The sequence below is a fragment of the Medicago truncatula genome, chromosome 7, assembly GCF_003473485.1.
Source record: "Medicago truncatula cultivar Jemalong A17 chromosome 7, MtrunA17r5.0-ANR, whole genome shotgun sequence".
Lineage (NCBI taxonomy): Eukaryota > Viridiplantae > Streptophyta > Magnoliopsida > Fabales > Fabaceae > Medicago > Medicago truncatula.
Genome location: NC_053048.1, coordinates 45,459,116 through 45,483,293, shown reverse-complemented (window position 1 = coordinate 45,483,293; position 24,178 = coordinate 45,459,116). Strand labels below are relative to the sequence as shown.

General features: G+C 33.7%; 2 protein-coding genes across 2 annotated transcripts; one reads left to right on the top strand and one right to left on the bottom strand.

Annotated features, from left to right (window-relative positions):
* Positions 1 to 2,457: 2,457 nt before the first annotated feature.
* On the bottom strand, positions 2,458 to 14,396 carry LOC25499207 (multiple RNA-binding domain-containing protein 1). The gene is made up of 15 exons (XM_024771325.2): positions 14,123 to 14,396; positions 13,919 to 14,026; positions 13,700 to 13,814; positions 12,758 to 13,497; positions 12,458 to 12,589; positions 11,154 to 11,228; positions 10,375 to 10,489; positions 8,813 to 9,136; positions 5,568 to 5,632; positions 4,729 to 4,900; positions 3,639 to 3,743; positions 3,451 to 3,552; positions 3,171 to 3,344; positions 2,893 to 3,024; positions 2,458 to 2,757 (listed from the first exon to the last, which is right to left on the bottom strand). Coding segments are annotated over exons 1-15 (2,526 nt in total). The 5' UTR covers positions 14,125 to 14,396; the 3' UTR covers positions 2,458 to 2,592.
* A 7,694-nt stretch (positions 14,397 to 22,090) lies between these two features.
* Positions 22,091 to 23,127, top strand: LOC25499206 (PRA1 family protein F2). Its single transcript, XM_013594384.3, has one exon. It carries the CDS (start codon positions 22,282 to 22,284, stop codon positions 22,885 to 22,887), a length of 606 nt encoding a protein of 201 aa, XP_013449838.1. The 5' UTR covers positions 22,091 to 22,281; the 3' UTR covers positions 22,888 to 23,127.
* Positions 23,128 to 24,178: the final 1,051 nt, after the last annotated feature.

Below are 24,178 nucleotides of genomic sequence, written 5' to 3'. Positions count from 1 at the left end.
TAACAAACATTTCAAAGGACTAAATTGATTGATTTGCAGAAAATGTTTTGGCTTTCTTCCCCAGCTGTATAAAATTGGAATCCTAATTACACAATCTGCAATCTAAAATCACCAAAATTTCCTCCAATAATAAGTGGTCCAGTTCTTCTCCGATTCAAAAAACTTCAAACCCTAATTTTTTCGTATTGAATCTGAAAGCCAAAATCCTCAAAATTTCTTGAAGCAAAACTATTGAAATTGAATCTGAAATGATGGGGGTGGGAATATGGGAAAAAACAGTTATGAAAGTCGAGCTTCATCTTCAAGCTCCAAGTCTAATGGTGATGTGAGAGTGCTTAAATGTTGGTGTCCTAGAATTTGTGTTGTTAGAAAATCCAATACTTCAAAAAACCCAGGAAGGTCATTCTATGTTTTCCTTCTGCGAAAGTTCTATGCTTGCCTAGAAATTTGTGTTCTAGGTGTGTGTAAAGTTCTAATGAAAATAGGTTGAAGATGATTCAGAAATGTAACCTTTCTGTAATAATATTTCTATCAAATTAGTCCATGAATTATTTATATATCTATCAAATAGATCCATATGTTATATTAAAAACCCATCAAATAAGTCCCTGAATTGTTTAATCAGATATCAAATTGATACTTGAAGCATATATGTACAAAATTAAGTAAAAAATCCAGAACACACAAATTGAAACTGAAATATTTCATAGGCAAAAGTCATATGTCATAAGTCTGAGAAATTACATAGGCAAAAGCAACCCAACTATGGGGCATTAACAAGTCATAAGTCTTAAATACGTGAGAATCACTGGAGATGATGATGATTTTGGAGAGGTGAGAATAGAGAAAGTTTTAGCGGGAAGGAGAAGGGTCAATGACATTTTTGATGTTTCTGAGTGAAATGTGAGGAATGAGGTATGGATAATACAGGGGCAAAATTGAAATAACATAAAAAAATAAAACTAAAAAGTGAAAACTGGAAATTTTCCACTATCCATCAAGTTAGTCCTTGAACACGTGGCTTTCTTTTTCCCACGTGTACAAGACAACACACCATGCAGGGCGACAAATCGAGTGAACCATCAAATTCGTCCTTCAATTTTCACGGGTCGGCCAAATTCATCCCTCAATTATGCGAAATATCAACTTAGTCCCTGAATTTGTCAGACGTCCATAAAAAATGTCCATTCGTCTAAGTGTTATGTTAGCCATGCTGATCAAATCAAAACATCCATCTAAGGGCCTTGATTAAAAATAGTGGTTCCTCAAACGTTAGGATCAAATCAACGGTATTGATGACACCTTGGAAACACAAAACCAAGAATACACTCCAGACACTAGGTACTCGAGTACCATAGTAGCCTTTACACGTGTCACTCAGAAAGCAAAGGTCATGTCTCCTCAACCTCTCCTTCGAGACATGGGCATTAATTGTGGAATGACAATCGACCAAACTTCCTGACGAGGGAATTTTTTCATCTGATCAAGAAACAATCGAGCACTCATTTGCCGAACATAAAACATCCAACTGCGAACTTTGTCTGACTATGAAACAAAAATGCTCGAGGAATAGCGAGCACATCCCTACACACGCTCGTCCAATTCTCTTCAGTATTATAGCTGTCTAAGACAAACGGCTCCCAAACGCGAGGCGTTCTCACGCGTCTCAAACAACTCGACTTCCTAAAAGAGCAAATATCTCTCCTTTGACCGTTTATGAGCAGCAAAACATGCCCGCCCTTAAGTCATCACTCTTCGCCAAAGAGCAACGGCTTGGGGGGCTACTGTCTGTTCTGGACTGGTCAAAAGGAGCTTTGACCCATTTACTTAGGCTCAATACTATTCAAAGCCCAAACACCACGTTTGGCAACATTACTTGCAAAACACCCCTTCCTCGCGAGGGGGTTGCACGGAGCAAGCAGGGCCGGTTCAAACGAACCACAACGTCCCTCTGCACGTTCCCACAATAATCTCTCTGGCAGTTACACTTCCCACGATTTTGTAACCGCCAGAGCCTGGTGTACCATTACAACGGCTCTGCAGATCTCCACCTCTATATATATATGACTCATGGATTTATGTTTGATATGACAAAAATTATTTTTTTCATGAATTTATGTTTGATATGAATTGAATAATTATATATTCATATTAGCTAATTAATTTTAAAATAATTCCTTGTCTTTCACGTCATTGTTTTCAGAAGATCGAGCTCTTGAGTTGGAAACCAATTTGTGAGAGAGCATTGTTAGTGTGAAGATATATTTTTCATTATGCCTAGGTTCCTTCACTCGATTGATTAGTCTTTAAAGTTTCAAGGGTAGCTAATAATGTTTCTCATATTGTTATGAGAATTGATAAATCACCAGTAGCAATTTTGCACTATTTGAAACTTTTTAAACAAAAATCCAATTTTAATATAAATCAAATTAATTGTCATTTTAACAATACAGCAAGGCAAACTCAAAATATTCATGACCATTTCATTTTGCTGCATCTTTTAAACATAGTAATAAATAAATAAGCACACCGAGCAGCGACAAATTAAACAATTTACTACAACCTACAAAATTACCATCCCTGAACGAAGCACTAATCAAACCTTTTAAATTTCATATTTCCTTCATCTAACATACTGATGGCCTTCCTTTTCTTGGATAAGTTAGTATCTTGAAATCCACTATGTTCATTAAATTGAGCAGCAGTTCTAGCTCGCAGTTCCTTCAAACTCTCACCTTCTTTTGCTCTCTCAATCACCTGAAAATAACAAGGGCCGTTATTTATCAACTATTTGCAATCTAATTTGAAAATATGTATACCACCTAAAACAAGGGGCTGAGTAGAGGATTCCCTAAACTGAATTTGCCGAATCCATAACTTAATTTCACTTACCAGATGTCTGCCATACAAGTGGGTGCTTGAGAGTGCTGTAAGAGCATTTTGTGCCTCCTGCTGAGTAACATACTCCACAAAAGCAAAGCCTCTATGATTTCCAAACTTCATTGGCAATTTTAATTTTTTAATCTGCACGGTTTTAAGCCATCAAACATGAGTGAAAGGAAAACTTTTGAATACTCTCAATAAACAACTAAATGTACATATTATTATGGTCGACAGAATGAATATTTGTTAGCAATTGGACTAAAATTATCATTTTTTATAGTAATCACCTGGCCAAATGGGCTAAATAACTGTCTCAGATCCTTCTTTGTTGCCTCAAAAGCAACATTTCTCACAAGCAACTTAGTTGAACTCTTGTCTTTCTCAACTTTCTTTTGTACTTTACCAACATTCTTGACATGACAAGGTTGTAAAATATGAGCATAACTGTCCAAAACAGCCCCCTATACTCAAACAAAAAAATAATAATTAAACAATTCCTTTGTAAAACAACCATAACTATATTTAGGATTTCAATACATATAACATGCATCTTTTGATTATAAATACCTGTAAATCGTTGCAAACACTTGTAGCAGTCTCTGCAGAGTCAAACTCAACAAATCCAAATCCCATAGAAACATTTTTCCCTTTTTTCAAATGCTTCTTCACCTATTTTTGAAAGCAGAGAAAAAAAAATGAAAAATAGCCAAGTCATTAAAAGTAAAATGTGTTACCTAGCACTTAAACCCATTCACCTTGACACTCAAAATCCGTCCCTCTTTCATGTGTTTACTGAAATGTTCCCTCAAACCCTCATCTGTTGTCTTGAAATTTAGGTTCTTGACAAACAGGGACCGAGCCTGAAGCATGATAGATTAATCAAATGACAGAAGAACAATAATTATTGATTATTTAGCAATGGTTAATGTACAAATTTCAAAATAAATATTGACTTAATTGCAAAGTAAACCGCGGAGGACAAAAATAGAGTGGTGACAACCAATTTCCCTAATGACAAGGACAAAGAATCAACAGTCCAGGGGATAAATGTCCTTCAAATTGACAATCAATACAGAAAATGATATTGAACTTCAAAGTTCTGTTCTTATTGACATAGATAGAAATTATTGAATGAACAACAAAGAGACGACTATGGGCCTTCAAGGAAAGTGTAAATGTTTAGGGCCAAAAAGCTCAAGTTACAACGATAAATAACAAAATGGAAAGAAAAATCCAGTTGTAATACCTAACAGGGGTTAATACCAATATTTCCAATGTCTATCATTTTTTCATATTTTGACCACATAAAGGGATATGACAGGTTAAAAAAAGTAATTTAATCTGGAGATCCTTGAACTATTTGAGGATTTTTAAATAGCCCTTGAGCTAAAATAATTATAATTGTGTCCTTGAAATGTCTCTAATAATGAAGTCCTTGAAATTAGAAAAATACCCAGTCCCTGAATTTTTAAATAACTTGTAACTAAATACCTAAATTCAAAGAACTAACCAATTAAAAACTTTAGTTTAAGGATCTAACTATAAATTATTGACAAGTTAAGAGACCAGATCTAAAACATTTTTAGTTAAGGGATCTATATAAAAATATGGAGTTCAGCGATCTATAGAATAATTCAACCTAACAAGTAAAATGAATATATCATTGTTATATTGTCAATTGCATTGCATATATCATAGTTATTTTGTCACTTGGTCTATGCATTTCTATTTTATTTTTATCAATTGACCATACATTTATTCTCTTCTCTGTTTTCCATCAATTCTCGCAAAAGACTAATGCATCAAAACAAACTAGAGCAGAAGAATGATAAAAATAGGTCAAACCTCTATTCTGTCCGGATCAATATCAACATCTGATATTTTTTCCACATCTTTCTCTAATATCACTCGCTTGACATCCTTTTCAGATATTCCATTATTCACCTCATCATTTTTAGATTGTGATTTTGGGCTAAGAACATCGGAAGGAGCCCACTCCAAGTATAAGGGAGCAGCCCTACATTGAATAGAAGGCAAAGCAAGTCAATAACCTTCAATGAATAAAAAATATGGGATCCCTATCGTAGCTGAGTGGAGAGGTGTTTGGCTGCTTTGGCCAGACAGGGAGGGGGGATATCTCAAAGTGTATAATCCTTCCCAACTAACAAATTCCAGGCTCTGGTCCAATTACTACAGCAATACGATTAAAACTATGAAATTATGGCCGTAGTTCTGGATTATTGTACACCCCCCCACCACCACGCGCCCACACACACACACGTGTAAGACACAGATTTTTGACAACTCTTGTAAACATATGTGAACTCTAAATTTTGTGTGTCTATAATGAGATCACACACCTTGTATTTATAATGGTTTTACAATAAAAATAAATGTATCGAATGCTTAATGAGTACGCACTAGCCTAGGAAGTTGTATACTCTAGGAGTAATAACAATCAATTTAGGAAGTTGTACAATTAAAGGGAATATCTAAAGATTCTTAATTTTAACAACTTTCTTTCTTATGAATATCAACTCATATTCAACATAGGAAGAAACAATAAATTCATTCACTTAGGATAACAAATGCCTGATTGTCTGTTGATAGAAGCTAATAAAATATTGCTTATCACTTGACAATGCTGTATGGAACTAGTGACCAAAAGAAACAAAAGATCTTACCTGTATTTCTTGTAAGCTAAACCTCCAAAAGCAGCTTTAGCTTCTGCTGGTTCGAGAAAAATAACCTGAAATATCATCTCCAAATAATTCAAAGCTTGAACAAGAAGAATTTAGTGTTACCTATTCATTAAACAATGAACAAATAACAATGAAAGCAATAACTTTTTAATTGCCTCACTGCTGAAGACAAGCTCCACCAATCAATTAAAACAAATATGCAACAAAATGCCTATAAGTATATTAAAGTTCCCATAATACATATATTAAAAAGAGTTAGGATCCATTGAAACCAGGTGTGGATCAAAAGGCTTAAAAACAAAATTAAAAATATCTTAAGTGAGGCATGCGTGCAATTTCTTATTTTTTTTCTCCCCGCCACGATATACTGATTGAACTAAAGCACACTGTTCAGCGCTGCTCAGAGTTGCAGAAGCCAACGTTGGGGGTCATATCACTTCTCCCGTAATGATCAGGCTTTAGATTTTGATTTTGGATAGCATATAGTATTAGAGTTCATTCCTATCAGTTTGTGGTTTGTTGAACCTTCAATCATCAATATGAAATTAGACAATTTGGGTGCAAATTTGTGGCCATATAAATATATCTCGATCATGTCAATTTCAGTAATCCTCCAATACTAAGTGCTCTTGTTTTAGAATTTGGGATTAATTTTTTCATGTGGCATCATAATAATATCTATAAATTCCAATTGAGGCTTCAAGAGATCGATGTCAAGCTTGGTACTAATCTGTAAGTCTAGATATTAGTGAGGCACACTGATGAATTAGGTTTCTATGATAGTAGAAATGAGAATGAAGAAGACGGAATCACACGTTTGCCTCAATTAGTTTTTATTTATTTATTTCACAGATGGAATATTACGAGCCATTTGATACATTATATTTAATAGTCGAGATTTGGATACATCTAGTCTCAACGGATCCTTACTCTAAAAAAAAATCCAATAACACAGTACATTACCATCATGTACAGCAGATGGTGCAGACATGTAGAACCCAAAGGACCATAATATTTATTATTATTAAAAAAATATATATAAATAAAACAAGGGTTAATAGTGTTTTTCTCCCTATAATATAGGTCATTTTCAGTTTTCCCTCCTAAGAAATTTTCGGTTTGGTTTTCGTCCTCGTAATTTTTTTTTCTTCCAGAATTCACCCCTCCCCCATCCAACTCAGCAGAATCTAATATGTGGCGCTGATTTGGCATTTTTTTTAATTGGCCACGTGTGAAAAAAACCCTCCACGTCAGATTTTATTTTTAAAAAATCCAAAAAAAAAAAGATTTTTTTTCAAAAAAAAAAAAAAAGTTTTTTTTTCGAAAAAACTGTTTTTTAAAAAAATATTCTTTGAAACAAAAATTAGATCATATTTTTCCAGATTTTTTTGAAAATAATAAATGAATTTTTTTCTAATTTTTATTTCTAAATTAATATAAATGAATTTATATTATTTTTTTAAAAAAATCTAATTTTTATGATTTTTTATTTTCGAAAATTAATTTTCAGATATTTTAAAATTATTTTTTATTTTTAAATTAATAAAAATGAATTTATATTTAAAAAAAAAAAATAGGCACAAATGCCATTTGTGCCCTTAAAAAAATAAAAAACAAAATTAATTATTCAATTAGCGTGCCACATAATCAGATATGCACGCCACTTAGTGTGCCACGTCAGCATATATGCACAGTCATATGGGGAGGGGGGTATTCTGAAAAAAAAAATTACGAGGACAAAAACCAAACCGAAAATTTCTTAGGGGAAAAACCGGAAATGAGTTACATTACAGGGGGAAAAGCACTACAACAACAACAACAACAACAACCAAGCCTTAACCCACTAAGTGGAGTCGGCTACATGGATCAAACGACGCCATAGTGTTCTATCAAAAACCATATTTGGATCCAACTCATTGACCTCTAAATCCTTTCTAATGGTTTTCTTAGGTCTTCCTCTCCCTCTTCTAACGTGACTCTCCTCCATTTGATCTACTCTTCTAACAACGGCATCTACGGGTCTTCTCTCTACATGTCCAAACCATCTAAGCCTATTTTCTACCAACCTTTCTACTATAGGTGCTACCCCCACTCTCTCTTAATGTTGTCATTCCTAATCCTATCATGTCTAGTCTTACCACTCATCCAGCGCAACATTATCATCTCCGCTACACTTACTTTACTCTCGTGTTGGCTCTTAACCGCCCAACACTCCGTACCATACAACATTGCCGGTCTGACTGTTGTCCGATAGAACTTTCCTTTCAGCTTAAGTGGTACTTTCTTATCGCACAAAACACCTAAGGCTCTTCTCCATTTCAACCACCCAGCTTGAATACGATGGTTTACATCTGCTTCTATTTCTTCGTCATTTTGTACTATGGACCCAAGATATTTAAACCGTGTAACTTGGGATATGATATGATCTCCAACTTTCACCTCAAGGTAGACCCACTTCTCCTTTTGCAAAAATTACATTCCATATACTCCGTCTTGCTTCTACTCAGGCGGAAACCATACACTTCTAAGGCTTGCCTCCAGGTCTCTAGCCTCTCATTTAACTTTAGCAAAAAGCATACATCTTGGTGCTAACTCTTGGATGTGTTCTGTCAGTACATCCAAAACTAAAGCAAAAAGATAAGGACTAAGGGTTGACCCTTGGTGCAGTCCTATTGTTATCGGAAAATCTACGGTATTCCCATCCTGCGTCCTCACACTAGTCGAAGCTCCCTCATACATATCTTGGATAGCTCTAATATAGGCAATCCTCATCCCTTTCTTCTCCAGGGCTTTCCACAAAATCTCTCCAGGTACTCATCATACGCCTTCTCAAAATCAATGAAAACTAAGTGTAAGTCTTTTTTATCCGTCCGATATCGCTCCATCACGCGTCGAAGTAAGTAGATCGCTTTCATAGTCGACCTCCCAGACATAAAAAGATGTGGTAATATAGTTTTCAAAATGGAAAAGAATAAACTTCACGCACAAGATTGTTATTTGTTTTTTCTTTAGGATATCAGGACAAAAGACTGTTCCAAAACCACATATTATGAAAGAAGAAATACTATTGAAAGTTGAATTAAGACATAATTGAATGAAAACTTTATTAGAAATTATAATAAAACTAGGCTATACGATAGGATAATAAGCTATCAAATGTACCCACGGCCATCCCCCAGAATAAAAAATACATAAGACACATCATGAACATAAGGAGGGAAAAATACCAGGGCCAATGTTCTTGTCGAGGGGAGAATTATTTTATCCAAACTACCAAATTTCCCAAACATCTCTGCAAGTTCATTTTCCGTAGCACCATATGGCAAATTTTTTGCTAAAAGTACATGGTTACTTCTTTTAACGCCATAAACTTTACCCTCCGCAAGCTCCTCCAAAGACTCCACATTCACTCCAGCCTTTTTAAATGCATTTTTTGTTTCTAAAATCACATCAGTTTCTCCCAGAGCAACATTTGCAGCAACATCATCAGCTTCTGGACCCAATAAATCACTTTTACTAACACCATGTTTCCGAGTAACGTTTTCTGTAATCTATTAACATCAACACATGATTAAAATATACTTAATATTAATATATATATATAAACACAAGCAATATTATAATGCCAAGGAAACATGAAATTATGTTTGCATTGGAAAATGGAAACATCAACATTTTTCCTATTTTCCCAATAAAAGAAAGTTCTGAACAGTTTCTCACACCACATAACCCCAATATAAAAGATTATACTTTTTTATGTATATATGGAAGCGAAACTTAATAACTCAGGATATTTTTTATAGCAAAGAGGAGATAAACAAGAGGAGAAATATTTGAAAAGCAAGAGGAGATAAACAAATAGACGAAAAATAAGTAATCTTCCAAAACAAAGTACAACAGTTGGCAAAGGGTGTGTTTGATCCACCTAGCAGGACTGGACAAACAGAATAACACAGTACAAGTTATTGAATTACAACACAACCTTTTGTTCTATTTTCTGTTAGGTGATCAATGCACAACGCAAGTTGTTTTGAGGAACATGAGGGGACGAAACAATGGAGAAGGTACCTTAGAGAGAAGAGGAATCTCTGGGAAAATAGCAATTGCGGATAAAATGAAAAGGTTGGGTACTTTTTTACCTTTTGACTTTGTTGCGAGTGGGACAAAGAGTTGTCCCATGGATTTATTACTGAATAAGAAAATTTAAGAAGTGTCCTATCCTTCAAGTTTTGCTTTGTTTAGTTAGACAACCATTCTTCAAATCAAACATAGAATTAATTTTGTGCTGTCCAGTCTTTCATTTTTTAGCAAATTAAATGCGCCTAAAAGTTCTTAAGAATAAAACAGCCGACACGGCCAATCTCTATGCATGTTAGAAATAGCAACCTCAATGAAATATCCATTGTGAGACTGAACAACCCTCTTCAACAAGTGATGCACCCGGTGCACTTAAAGCTCCCGCATACGCAGGGTCCGGAAAGGGGTCTCACCATTTGGTGTATTGTACGCAGCCTTACCCTGTTTTTACACAAGAGGCTGTTTCCAGGCAACAAGTGATGCACCCCCCCAACCAAATTCCCAAAACCTAACCAGAGCACAAGGAAACCCTCCCCAAAAAAGGAATAAACTTGTTTCATGAGGACATGCCACAAGTTGTGACTTTCTACTAGAAAATATGAAGATAAAACAAGCATTATTCAGAGCATCAATGAACTATTGCAAAATTGGCTACTCAAAAAGGATGAAATAATATAATCATAGCTTTCAATTTCATCATAAGGAAACATACTGTATCCTGGCGCATGAACAGACTATTCCATGCTCTGGTATCTCCTTTAGCTTCAGCTGCTTTCCTTTCTTCCTCTCTTCGTTGTTTGTGAGTTTTAGAGCCTTGGTCCTTGTTCCTACAACATGTAAACCATAAAATGACAATACATGATAATGCAAATATACAATTTAACACTGCCGATGAAGCAATATTGGGTGCGTTTGTTTCAGCTTTAAAAAAAATAGATTTTGTGTCAAAAGAATCTAGAGATTTTTTTTAGAGATTTTAAAAAAAATCTGAAGTTATTTAGGTTTGCCTTCTATCCATAAAAATCCTTTTTTTTTTTTTTTAAATGAGTTCTAACATGCACATGTGTTATCTCCTTGTTGAAAAAAATAGATTTTGAGAAAAGCTAATCCTAATAGCTTTTCATTTTAGGGTCAAAATAGATTTTTTTGATAAAATGATTTTTCTAAAAATCCTAAACAAACACTTAAAAATGAAAAAAGTGATTTTTTTAAGGGAAAAAATCTGAAACAAACGGGCCCATAATGTAAAAGAGACAAGTATACTATTTTAGCTAGTTACAAAATATTATGTAAGCTATTTTAGCTAGTTACACAAACTATAATATTATAGTATTGTATTTAATAAAACCAACACAAACTATAATACTATACTATTATGTAAACTATTTAAAAGAGACAAGTATAATAGTATTTAAATAATACGAACACAAAATATAATACTATACTATTATGTAAACTATATTATGCAAATATTATGTAAGAGAGCCTTACTCTTCATTGCTTTTAGCTGGTATAACACGCAATAATCTCCCCTGGAAGATTGAATTGTTCGACTCTTCTAGCGCCCTGATAAACATTTATCACATAATTGTATAAATTACAATGAACTGTTGACAAGCACCAGCTTAAGTTTTGAAACAGTATTAGTGTTGCGAAACGTAGCAGCTATCTGAAGTCTAGTGATGTTGTAGCTACAGATACAATTCAATTGACGTGGAATTATGCAATTCCAACCTACTTCGATTCATTGCAGAAAATATTTCCAATAAATTCCAACAGGTTCTTAGAATGTTTTAGAACTTTTCGATAACTCAAACCAATGTAGTAATCCTATCATTTACCAGGATCCGGCTCCTTTAAAATGAGCAACTCACTTTAGAGTGTAAAGTGAATAATATCAACCGTTAATTAAAAAATCAAAGGTAGATATTGTAGGTACATTATAACAAATCATGAGTTTGTTAAAATAACAACCCTTGATTTTCTTGCTTTACACTTCACTCACTTTAGAGGATCCAAATCCCATTTTACAGGACAAGGCCCAAGAGGAAAAACCGTCTTCTGATCATTTAAATACAAAATATACTATTTTAGCTAGTTACAAGTATTATTTAAAAGAAACAAGAACACAAACAAGACACTCTTCGAATTCTATCCTTAACAAAAGAAGAGACAACAAGCGAAATCCAACCCATCATATGTCTGCCAATACACCCTTAAATAGACAATGGATGAACATTAAAAGACTGAGAAGAATCCTTGCAGACATGAACAATTCACAAAAGCCAAATACAAGACAAAAGAAGCATAGGTGACACGTCATCATAAAGTTGCTCCTAAATTCTACCAGATCCTCTAAAGCTAATCAATTGAAATTGTTTCAGATTTAAAAGACACACCCTAAATTAACCATAACCACTAAATAAGTAACTCTGCGCGAATGTGGATAAGGCTGTGGGGAAGTTTATGATAAGGACTTGGGTATTATGGAACGAGGTGCCCAAGTCTCCCATCAAGTAGTATATGGGATGCTCAGTGGAGTGTTAAAGTGGTTTGATTCCCTCTTGATAGCTAGCTTTTAAGGGAAAGTTCGCCAAGTGCTTGGAATGGACAAAAGATTATTTATGCCTACATCTGCAACCTGAAGTTTCTTTAAAAAAAAATGACTTGATGCTTCAAAAGCATTCCCTCGCAAATTCTACAGCTCAACCATGAACAAAAAGAAAGATTTACAATATAACAATAGTTGGTATAAATTAACGTGAGACAACTATTTCTATCCATCTAGTTGTTACCTGGCTGCAAATTCTGGAACTGAAAAATGAATAAAAGCTATTCCTTTGGATCGTTTTGTAACCTCATGAACAAGCAAATGAACCTGTGAGACACTGCCAAACTGACTGAAATGCTCTTCCAGTTCCTCCTCACTGCAACAGAATAACAATAAAAATATAAAACCAACTAGAAATATAAAAAATATTAAGGTCAATTGAAATTAACTTGCAGAAGACATTCATTCTTGTGGAAAAACAATAACAGGAAAAGTAGGCAAAATAATATGAAACATGCATCCATAAGATAATTTGAGAAATTACGTGGTCGAATATGGCAGATTAAGGACAAACAGTCGACACGGCTCAGAAACTCCTTTCTTATGTTCTGGATTTGATAATTGCCCCTCTTCCTCAGTTGCATTCACTTGAGACTTATCATTGGCTACATCCTTTCCAACAGTATTTTCTTGGTCTTCTAGATCTAACTCTTGAGCACCACTTCTTGGGGTTCTTTCAACAGGGTTATTACCACGATTTTCTTCATGTTCAGTAGTATGACTAGGTTTATCTTTGTCATCGTCATCAGAAGACGCCGAATCACTGTTGTCATCGCCATTGTCATCATCACTGCTTTCAGAATCAGACCACTCCGTTGTTAATTTGCTCTTGAAATAATCCATATCAGAGATTACTCCATCATGCTTAAGCTCACGTTTCTTATCGGATTTAGGGTTTTTTGGTAATTCATCTACTTGTGAGTCGCTTAAGATAGGATGGTTTGCAACTGATGTCCTTTCGGTCTCCTTATTCAATGTTGCTTGGTTGTTACCATCATTGGATACAACTGAAGTATCATTTGCCCACAGCTTAGACATTGCCCGAGGTTGCATGACCTGAAGAAAATCTTGAAGTTTTGGGTCATCAATTTCCATAGAATTGTCTTCATGTCCTTTAGCTCTAGCATGATTGTTAACATGTGGGGTGATCACTTTATTGACTTTTTTTGTTGAATGTTGACTCCACGGACGAGGAAGATTTGCATCACCAAGTTTTTGAGCCACCTGCTTGGTTGATGAAAACTTGGTCAAGCATTTTTTATGGCTCTCGGTTTCAATAATATGAAAAATAATACTCACTATATTATAAATCAGATACATATGTATTCAATGAATCTAAAAAGTGAATAGTTTCTTATAATAAAGACAGGAGGGCATATAATAGTGTTGACGAAGTTAAGAAAAAACAATGGTACAAACAACTGACCTCACAAGTAATTTTTTGTGTGTCAAAGTAAGAATTATTAAGATGTCGAATTGCTTCCTGAGCTTCCCGGTCGGTACGAAATCCAATAAAAGCAAATTGCCGACTTTTTCCGGTTCTGAATTTTAACCAGTAAACAACACCCACCGATGAGTTAAAATTCTAAGTAAGTGTCCATGAGGATTGGAATAAGGATTTTAGATTTAAGGAAAGAAACAATACATGGTACGCATAAGCTTGACATCAGTTATTTCTCCTATCTTAGAAAATTTTAGTCTTAGATGATCCTCCGTATAATATTTAGGGATACTCTTCACACATATTCTCGACCTGGAAACACACCCATAAACAAATCGTTTAGCATATTTTAGTTCTGAATCAGAGTGTTTTCGTTATATTAAGACAGAATGCCACATTTGCACTTACATGGCTTCTTTCTAGTATATTTGCACAGTTGCAGTTGAGTATAGTAGACAAAGCTGGCAAGGATGCGTCTGTGACAAATTAAACAATCAATTACAATACAACTTAATTTGCAGCTTATAGCATAAGCGCTTATGAACAGTTCCGATTCCAGACACAACAAAATAAAGGCGGGTGCAGCTATGGAATTCGCGTGGCTAGGGATGTTTGAGGAAGACGATGACGGAAGGTGTTCATATTCAAAGCGAAAGGAGAACAAAGCGGGTCGGACTGTGTCGGGTTATATTGGCCCAAATAAAAAAATCTGGACAAGTTTGATTGAGGAGTGCGCTTGCCCCCCAAATTGCTCCCAGCCCCCGCCCCCCCCCCCCCAATTTCCAGTTTTACCCCTTCACCTACAGGAGATTAGTTTGAGAAGGGACAGTTAAAAATGGAAATTTCCAGTTTTGTACGTTTAAAAATACATATTTTCAATGAGTCTGTTTGGTTCGAGAGTTTTGGAGGGGAGTTGAGGGGAAATCTTTAACTTCTAGTGTTTGGTTCAATTTTTTAGAAAGGGAGGGGAGCAAATTTTATTGCCCTACCAAAATTATCCTTAGATTAATTTAAAATCTCATTATTATCCTTATAACAACATTTATTATTAGTTTATATTATCTTTCAAACAAATTTCATTATTATTATTATTATTATTATTATTATTATTATTATTATTATTATTATTATTATTATTATTATTATTATTATTATGTTATAGGTTGTATTATCTAGATTGTGTTGTTATCGATTACATCGTTATTGTTTCGTTACTTTATTATTCTTATTTAATTAAGTTTAAGGGTAAAACAGTAAAATAATTTTAAAATACCTCCCCTCCCCTTGCGAACCAAACACAATAATTTTAGTTAAAAGTATCTCCTCTCCCCTCCCCTCTGTTAAAATCTCTTCCCTTCCATCTTCTCCTAATTCTCAAACCAAACGAACCTTTAATGTTACAAAGTCATATCCTCAACCACACTCTTTTAAACACACTTTCACATCACCGTCTTGGTCTTTGTCATTGACATAAAAAAAATACACAAGACAAATTCTTCTCACTTATACATATAAAAAAATAAGAGACAAACAACTGTCATTGATGAATCTATACTATATATAAAGAAAATGGTTAAATATGTTTTTGATTCCTATAAAATTACGACCTTCTAAGTTTAGTCCTTACTTAATTTTAATAGCTTTTTTAATCCCCACAAAAAAAAAAATTACTTATAATTTTAGTCACTGCTAAAATAAATTTTGCTTAATTATCTTTAAACTCTTAAATTTTTTAACGATTCTTTTTATACAAGTTTAGAACACTATGAAAGATTCATTTACTAAAATCTATAATTTTTTAACATGAAATAAATTAAATATGAATTTTTTAAAACGACAAAATTTTAAGATATAAGTAACAAAAATATGGACGTAGAAATCAAATTTTTGCGATATTTTTTTTGGAGGACCATTTAATAACGTTCTTAACACGTCTGTGAAAAATTGTTGAAAAACTTAAGAGTTTAAGCATAAATTAAACAAATTTGGATTGAGTAAGGACTAATATTGAGTGCAGAAATTTTTTGTAAGGATTAAAAAAGCTATTAAAATTAAATAAGGACTAAACTTACAAGGTCGTAATTTTGTAGGGACCGAAAACATAATTAACCCTAAAGAAAATTACCCTTTCAGCACTTTTGGACTATACTTTTTCTTTTCAAAAATACTTCAATTTCCAATACAGATCATACATGTAACAAATAGATAAGAATAAATTTAAATATTGAAATAAATGTAACAAACACGATATGAATGTTTTTTTTTTCTTCTTCTTTCCTTTATCATTTAAAAAGTGTAAGAAACTAGATGAATATATTTATACTTACTTTTCATTATCTCAATTATACCCGCAAACAACTTATTTTATAATAAAGATGTTTGTTAGTGTCATTAAAAAAAGAATTTAGATTATATTTTTTTGTTATATTATTGGTGTCATTGAAATAGATAATAATGATTAGTTTTGTTTGTTATAGCTTATAACAACAAACATTTATATTTTTAGTTTTAATCAAAATCAAAATTTCATAAAAAAACACCGTTCATAATTTTAAATATCATACATAATTATAATTTATCATACCCGGGATACTAGCTTTAACGAAACATGTTCATTGATTTAATAAGTTTTACATAAAAGTGCACAATAACTTCACTTATTATTCTTGTCAAAAAAACTTTTCACTTATTATTATTATGTCTCTCAAAAAAAAAACTTCACTTATTATATTTTAACAATACTTTATACAAATTTCTAAAAACATTAGTTTCTACCTACAACGTCCTACTTAACTATAAAGAAAAAAATCAGTCAATAGACTCATACAAATCTCTAATATTTTCCAACAAGATCTTAGGAACTTGTCTTTTCTTTATGTTAAAAAATAACAAAGAAAATTGGCAAAATTGCTAATATACAACAATTAGTGACCACAGACAATATCAAAGAACCTAAACCTCTATTCCAAGGTAGCCAATCAAAAAAAAAAAGACAATATCAAACAACAATTTAGCCAATTCAAAAAAAAAAAAAAAAAAAAACTTTTTAGACCTCCTCTTCATTGTTACTGCAGTTAATAACGAACACACACCAGAATTTGAACTATATTAAAAGCATAACTAATCAATTTGAAAATATATATTTGTTATTATTAATTTCATCATGATGAGCATATATATGTACACTACACGGAAGCAATTATAATTCAACAAGTAAATAAGATTGAATAAGTTCAAATTCCAATTGCAAGTAGAACCTGAATATGAGAAGCTCGTTTCAAGTTTGATGCTCGATGCTTGATGTGCTTGTTTCAGATATATAAAATTGGGGACGGCTTGGATGGAAAACCTAAAGAACTAGGGTTTGTCTGTTTCTAGATTATTATTTATCGAGTACCGAGTTACGTACTTGTCAAGTAAGGGTGTTACGGCCCACGGAGAGAGGCATCTAAACCCAATCTACTTTAGATTTTTGTTTAAAAGTGTGTTTAGATAAAAACAGTTGAAAAAAAATAAACAAATTACGGGCCATTTGTCATGTCTTCTTTTTTTTTTTGTTTTTTGAAGAAGTTAAAATGGAATTTTATTAAACAAATCTTTTTACTTTCACCGCACAAGGTGTGCTGAAGAGAAGCGAAGAGAAAAATCAAGTTACATCATAAACAGGTAAGGGACACCTGGATGAAAATAAGAAGAATCATTACAAGAAATTTAAAGGATTGATCCACCACGAATGGTAAACAAAAGCAAGATTTTTGTGCTTCGCTTTCAACCAACCAAAAGATTGAGCCTTAATGTTGTCAAGCAAGTGGTGAATAGTATTACTTGAATTCTTGAAGATCCTAGCATTTCTTTCTTTCCATAAGACCCAAGCTGAAGAAAACCAAACTAAACGAATAATGTCTTTCTTTTGTTTAGAAAAACCACCAAAGGAACCAAACTGAGCAAAATGATATGAAATATTAAGCGGAGTAACCAAGACAAAGCCTAATCAATCATATACAGCTAACCAAATTTGACGGAAAAAGTTGCAATGAAGAAATAGATGAGTTGCGTCCTCTAGATTACCACATCCCACACATTGTTTAGAAGTAACCGGAAGCACCCCTCTCTTTACCAAATTGTCATTTGTTGGTAAGCGGTTGAGAAGAAGGCGCCACACGAAAAGATTGACTTTCAGAGATGTCTTTGTTGATAAATTCTGGTGGGCGGACATGTTAACTTCCTGACCGACCCACTAAATAAAAGATCGACACTTAAGCATGTGGATGTTATGGTGTACGGATGTGTAGAAGAAAAATATGCATGTATGGACTTGACTGGGGAAAACATGTCAACTGTTATGGTGTACGATACTGTGTCTTGATGATGCCATCAAGAATGGTGTATTTGACCATTATGCAAGAATTCTCGTGGACATGGATCTTTTAAGAAGATTATTTGATAATTTTTTTTGAACCAAAATGGTTTGAAGAAGAATGACCTCTAATTTTCATTTTGATGGTAAGATATAAGAGAACAATTTTATTCCCTAATGTTTGTTTCATGCGTAGAATGTCAATTGAATCTAAGGATTTTTATCCTCTGAAAAATACATGAAGAACTCCAAGAATGTGAGAATGAAGTATCTTATAAAAGCATTATCCAGCCTCTTCCTTTGATCACGGAAGGCAGAGTCTTGATGATTATTTGTGGGTATAATACATAAAACTCAACCATTCATCATCATCTGATGTAAGCTTATTGTCTGATGACCATGTCTATAACTCTAGAAAGCTTATCCTTTGATGATCAATTATGCTTTCCCTCAAAAATATCAAATTCAAATACAGAGACAACAAACGTATATTACACAAGGCACAATAATACAAGTTATGCGCCACAATTTCGACATTCGTACATGATCGTGGAGACAATTTCTTCAACAACAAGACAAGAATTTTGAAGAATTGTTCTGAACAATGGTACAAGTTAATGCAACAACTCTTATTTCAAGGAATATCATATGTAACGTTCAAATCAAATTTGGCCAACAGTTTGATCATTCTTGACTGTAAAAGGCGCTCTCCAACACTGGAAATCATGAAACTAAATAAAAAAAGTGAACAAAACACATACATCACTTGAATACATAACAACCACGCAAGAAATACTGACATTTGTTTTTGGGTTATGCTAACAAGTAGGACACTTGTTAAGGAAAAAATAATAATAAATTTGCATCAAATTTAACAATATTATCATTTTAAAAGTTAAATTCATCAATTTTTCACCGTTTTCCAATACAAATCTACCAGTAAGTTAGAAACAAGTGACATAAACTTCCATATATATGCCTATATATATAAGGGTTAATTATGTTTAAGGTCCCTACAAATAAGTGAGCTTCCAACATTGATCCCTATTAAAATTATATTAAATTTTTCATCCCCAACGTTTTTTCCGTTTGTAAGTTCGGTCCTTGCCGTCAAACTGTGCTGACTAGGCTAACGGAATGCTGACCAAGACATGCCACATGGACATTTCAAGTGACATGGCTGTCATGTGGTAAATGACATCATATGTTTTTGGTCCCTATAAAATTGGGAATTTTTAAGTTTAGTCCTTACTTAATTTTAATAGTGCTTTTAGTCCATATAAAAAAATTATGCACTCAATTTTAGTCCATACTAAATCTAAATTTGTTTAATTATGCTTAAACTTTTAAGATTTTGAACAATTTTTGGCACAAAATTTTCCCATAATTTTTGTCAAAGTCTATCACTCTCCTTCATTCCTTTTTATTCTTCCAGTTCAATAAAATATTTCACCCTACAAATATTTCCTGTCATTCCCTGAATTTGCCGAAAAAAAACCCAGACTTATGTTACTGTTTCTCTTTGTTACTACTTCGCTCTCTTCAATCTTCTTCGCTCCCACTCTTTGTTTCCTGACCCGAACCTTGAAAATCGACTGGTTCCACTTCTCTCTCGAAAAGGTTGTTGCTGGATATTTCAATGGTGAAGATTGTTAAGTTTTTGTGTGTTGAAGTTGACGTGTGATAATGTTGTTGAAATTGATGTCCTAGATGAATTTGCAAGCAAAGGTTAGAAGAGTGTCGCCGGCGTGAACGAGGTGGTGAAATATCCAAACTCTTTCACCACCTCGTTTACGCCGACAACGCTCTCGTAAAAACTCTTAAATTTTTCAATGATTTTTTTGATACAAGTTTAGAACATTACAAAAGGTTCGTTTACTAAAATTTAGAATTATTTAGCATGAAATAAATCAAATATGAATTTTTTTAAAAGACAAAAGTTCAAAATAAAAGTAACAAAAATCTAGACGCATAAATTAAATTTTGAGATAATTTTTTGGAGATGAACTTTGAAGGTGAGAAATACACAAGAAGGGGGGTTGAATTGTGTTTTCTTTTTCTCTAAAAATACTTCTTCTGATAATACTTCAGAAGCAGTTTGGGAATGCTTCTGATGTAATAACCAGAATCAGATGTGCAGCGGAAAAGATCAAAGCAGAGAAAAGAAAAGCGAGACACAAGCAGTTATCCTGGTTCCTTCCACAAATCGGAAGTAGTCCAGTCCCCCTTGCACTTCCAAGGAGATTTCACTATAATCACAAAGATTACAAATGCTCAATACTCTCTAAGTATGAGACTTCTCAAAATGCTCAAGCACGCAGGCAAGAGTCTTCTAATGCTCAAGCACGCAGGCAAGAGGCTTCTATTCAAACAAAAATACAAAGAAAAATGTTTGATGATGAACACTTGATATACAATCAGTGGTGTTCTCAATACAATGCAATAAAGACTCTAGACTTGTGAATTTCTAAGATGTATCAAATCAGTACAGAAATTCAATGTGCTTTTTGGAATCAAATTGACAGAGTTTTTGCGCTTTTTAACTTGTATATCTCAATCTTCAATCTTCAAGTCTTCACTCCTTTATATAGAGGCGTGAAAGAGACGTTGAGATGATTAGCACGTCTAAAGAGTTGTTGAGTTCCTTTGATCATCCACCAGTAATCCTAAAGAGTCGTTAACTTCAAATTCATTCCCATCTTGAAGGAACATTTCTGCAGGCATGACTGTTATCTTGTCTTGTAGCGTAGACAAAAACAGAGTAGTGAAGGTAGTGGTTGTACACTTGTACTTTGTCAACTCTGTTAAAGAAGGACAAGTACTCAGTGCTCTTCAAATGACCGTTGATACCTCCCTTTCAAATCTTCGTTCTTATTAGACGAGGTTGAAACAAGAACCAGCTACTTTGAATCTCCAATATAAATTTACTGATTAATTGTAGCTTCTGGTGATGATTTCGCTTCTGATGAAAACCTTGCTTCTGATGAGCTTCTGCTTCTGATGACGTCATTACTTCAGAAGCACTCAAACTTCAGAAGCACTTTAGCTTCAGACGCAGTTTTCTTCAGATGCTTTGGATTCCTTTGCTCTCCATTGTTCTTCCAAGACCTATTGAAATTAATTGACTTGCCTATGGTCCTGTACACTTGAACAATTATTAGCAATAACCAATTGAAAAATTTTTAATACCTTGTTATCATCAAAACTTATTAAGGTTTATTGTGAAACACATTTTGTTCCAACAAACTTTTCGTAATGTTCTTAACACTTTTGCAAAAAATTGTTCAAAATCTTAAAAGTTTAAGCATAATTAAACAAATTTAGATTTAGTAGGGACTAAAATTGAGTGCATAATTTTTTTATATGGACTCAAAACACTATTAAAATTAAGTAAGGACTAAACTTAAAGGTCCCAATTTTATAGGGACCAAAAACATATGATGTCATTTACCACATGACAGCCATGTCACTTGAAATGTCCATGTGGCTTGTCTTGGTCAGCATTCTGTTAGCCTAATTAGCACAGTTTGACGGTAAGGACCAAACTTACAAACGGAAAAAAACGTTGAGGATGAAAATTTTAATAAAATTTTAGCAGGGATCAATATTAAAAGCTCACTTATTTGTAGGGACCTTAAACATAATTAATCCTGTATATAAAGATCAAACACTTGTATAGACCTCGAAATTGTATAATTCATTCACTATGCAATCAACAAACTTTGCATACATAATCCATCTATTAATCCCATCGTGCATGTATTATACATTTTTTCTCGTGTTGTGAATTTGCTGTCACGACGTAAATGAATGAACCAACCATGTTAGTCCATACCCAAGATACCCGAAAAAAGAAAGTCATTTTACTATATGACCAATTCAAATTATTATTGATTAATTTTTGACACAGAAAATGTTTATTTTATTTTAATTAAAATTAAAAAAAAGACATTTCACACACCCAACCCAATTATGCTGGAAATTAGCCACTTATTTGTCCTTTAGCAAAACATGTGACCCATCAACTCTTCAGTGCCCTCCAGGTGGATTTCATGCACCTGCTGGCATTGCTTATTTAGGAGTATTAACTAAACGACATCTAGACTCGTCGTTTATTCCACAACACATCACAAAACGCACCCTCTTCATCTTCCTCACAAAATTAATTCAATCATAATTCTCTTTGCTATGTTATGAATCTTTCATAATTATGAATTCTTCATCTTCTTCACCACCTCATTACAGTTCTCTCCCATCGTCAAATTCCATTCCTCCAAATTTCATCTCACGCGCCACCACACCAAAACCCCTCTCCGCCACGCGCCGTCCATGGGAAGAAGTTTTCGCACTCTACTCTTTCACACGTCCATACTCTCTCACCGAAGCCACCTCGCGCGTGAAGTGTAACATCAACCACTTCCGCGTAAACTACATCATCCTCATCCTCTTCGTCTTATTCCTCAGTCTCTTATGGCATCCTATCTCAATCATAGTCTTCTTGATCACACTCATAGCTTGGTTTTTTCTCTACTTCTTCCGTGACGAACCGATTGTTCTGTTTGGCCATGTTGTGGATGATAGAGCTTCTGCGGCGGTGCTTGCTGTGGTGACGATTGTGGCGTTAGGGTTTACTGGTGTTTGGGTGAATGTGTTGGTTTCGATTGCGGTTGGTGTTGTGATTGTTGTGTTGCATGGTGCATTTAGGAGTACAGAGGATTTGTATGTGGATGAACATGAAGGGTATGATGGAGGGTTGCTTAATTCGTTTGTTGGGGGTACCCCTACAAAACGTGGTGCAGGGTATACCTTAATATAGGTTCTTTATTTTCTCTTCATTTTGTGTCCCATTAGGTTACGTACAATTTTTTTTTTGCCTTCATAAAAATTCATTCAACTTGTTTAGGGGAAATTGAATTGTTTTTGTATTCTTAACTCTCAATAGGACTGGTTTTTAAATTACATTGATTGATAGAGTGGGGTTCGGTTTTGTGTATTGAGTTTCATCAACTTCGTTTGTCTTGATAGCATGATTCTGATATGCATTTGTTATTGGTTATATTTATTCTACTACATTGATATAAGCAAAAAAATACACTATTATAAACCATATACATCATTGATTTAAAGTAGAAATGCAATTAAGTAGGTAACTTTTGGTTGCAAACTTGCAATGATTTTAACTTAATTGGTTCGTGCTTTATTGTCTCTAGCTAATTTAAGAAGTTCTGAATTCTCATCATAAAATGCTTGAATATTGCAAGTATTGTTGATTTTTTGCACATACAAAAGTCACGGCAATTGCATATTCCGAGTCTGTGTTAAAATATAGGAGTACTTTTGTTTTGTGTACTAAGAATAAGGAGTTTCCAGAAACTCTATGGGGATATTAACACACAACATCAGTAGCTGGAGGACGAGCACCTTGCAGAAAAAAGATCAAGCTGTTATGCATTTTCTTTGTGTTAACCGTTCGGTTCCTGTATCCGTTTTTCAAGAGAAAGAACTCTTATAATATGAAGTTCGATCGAGAGATAAATATAATTTGACTAAGAATTGTTTCATCTAAACTAAATGATTCATCCTTTGGTAAAACATTTTAACATTTTTGTGATGTAATTTTTTCTTGGTGAATCTTTATGATGTATTTGATAGTATATATGTTAATGATGCAAAGTATGTATTCATTCGCTTGCAAATAATTTGGTGGACCACTTTGTGAAGTCCAGTTACTACCATCTTTTTTTCCATCAACAAAACCTGACATGATGCTTAAAAGATCCAAATTTAGTTTTACATAGGAATATGTCAATGAAATGGAGTAGATTATTTAAAAATCAATGGAATAATAAATTCATCTTTCAAGGACTATGACTTTACTCTGTTTTATTTGAATGCTTTTGGATGGCACAATTCATGGTTGAAAACTAAAAACACATGTCTTATAAATAAAAAAAAGGAACACATGTGAGGTGTACCAAAAGAGCATGCCCCCATAATAATAGGAGGAAGAGGAACTTGCATTGGTGCTAAAGCGATGTGTGCTTTTATGGGTGGCCAGGGCACTCACTATCTTAATGTCATGTGTTGATTAAAGATTTTTATGTGTT

Excerpts from the sequence above, each read along its gene's own strand:
- LOC25499207 (XM_024771325.2), bottom strand. Across the intron at positions 13,498-13,699 it reads CACAAAAAATTACTTGTGAG|GTGGCTCAAAAACTTGGTGA; the intron begins GTCAGTTGTTTG and ends TCAACCAAGCAG. Across the intron at positions 10,490-11,153 it reads CCAGCTAAAAGCAATGAAGA|GAACAAGGACCAAGGCTCTA; the intron begins GTAAGGCTCTCT and ends TACATGTTGTAG.
- LOC25499206 (XM_013594384.3), top strand. The coding sequence starts at position 22,282 with ATGAATTCTTCATCTTCTTCACCACCTCATTACAGTTCTCTCCCATCG.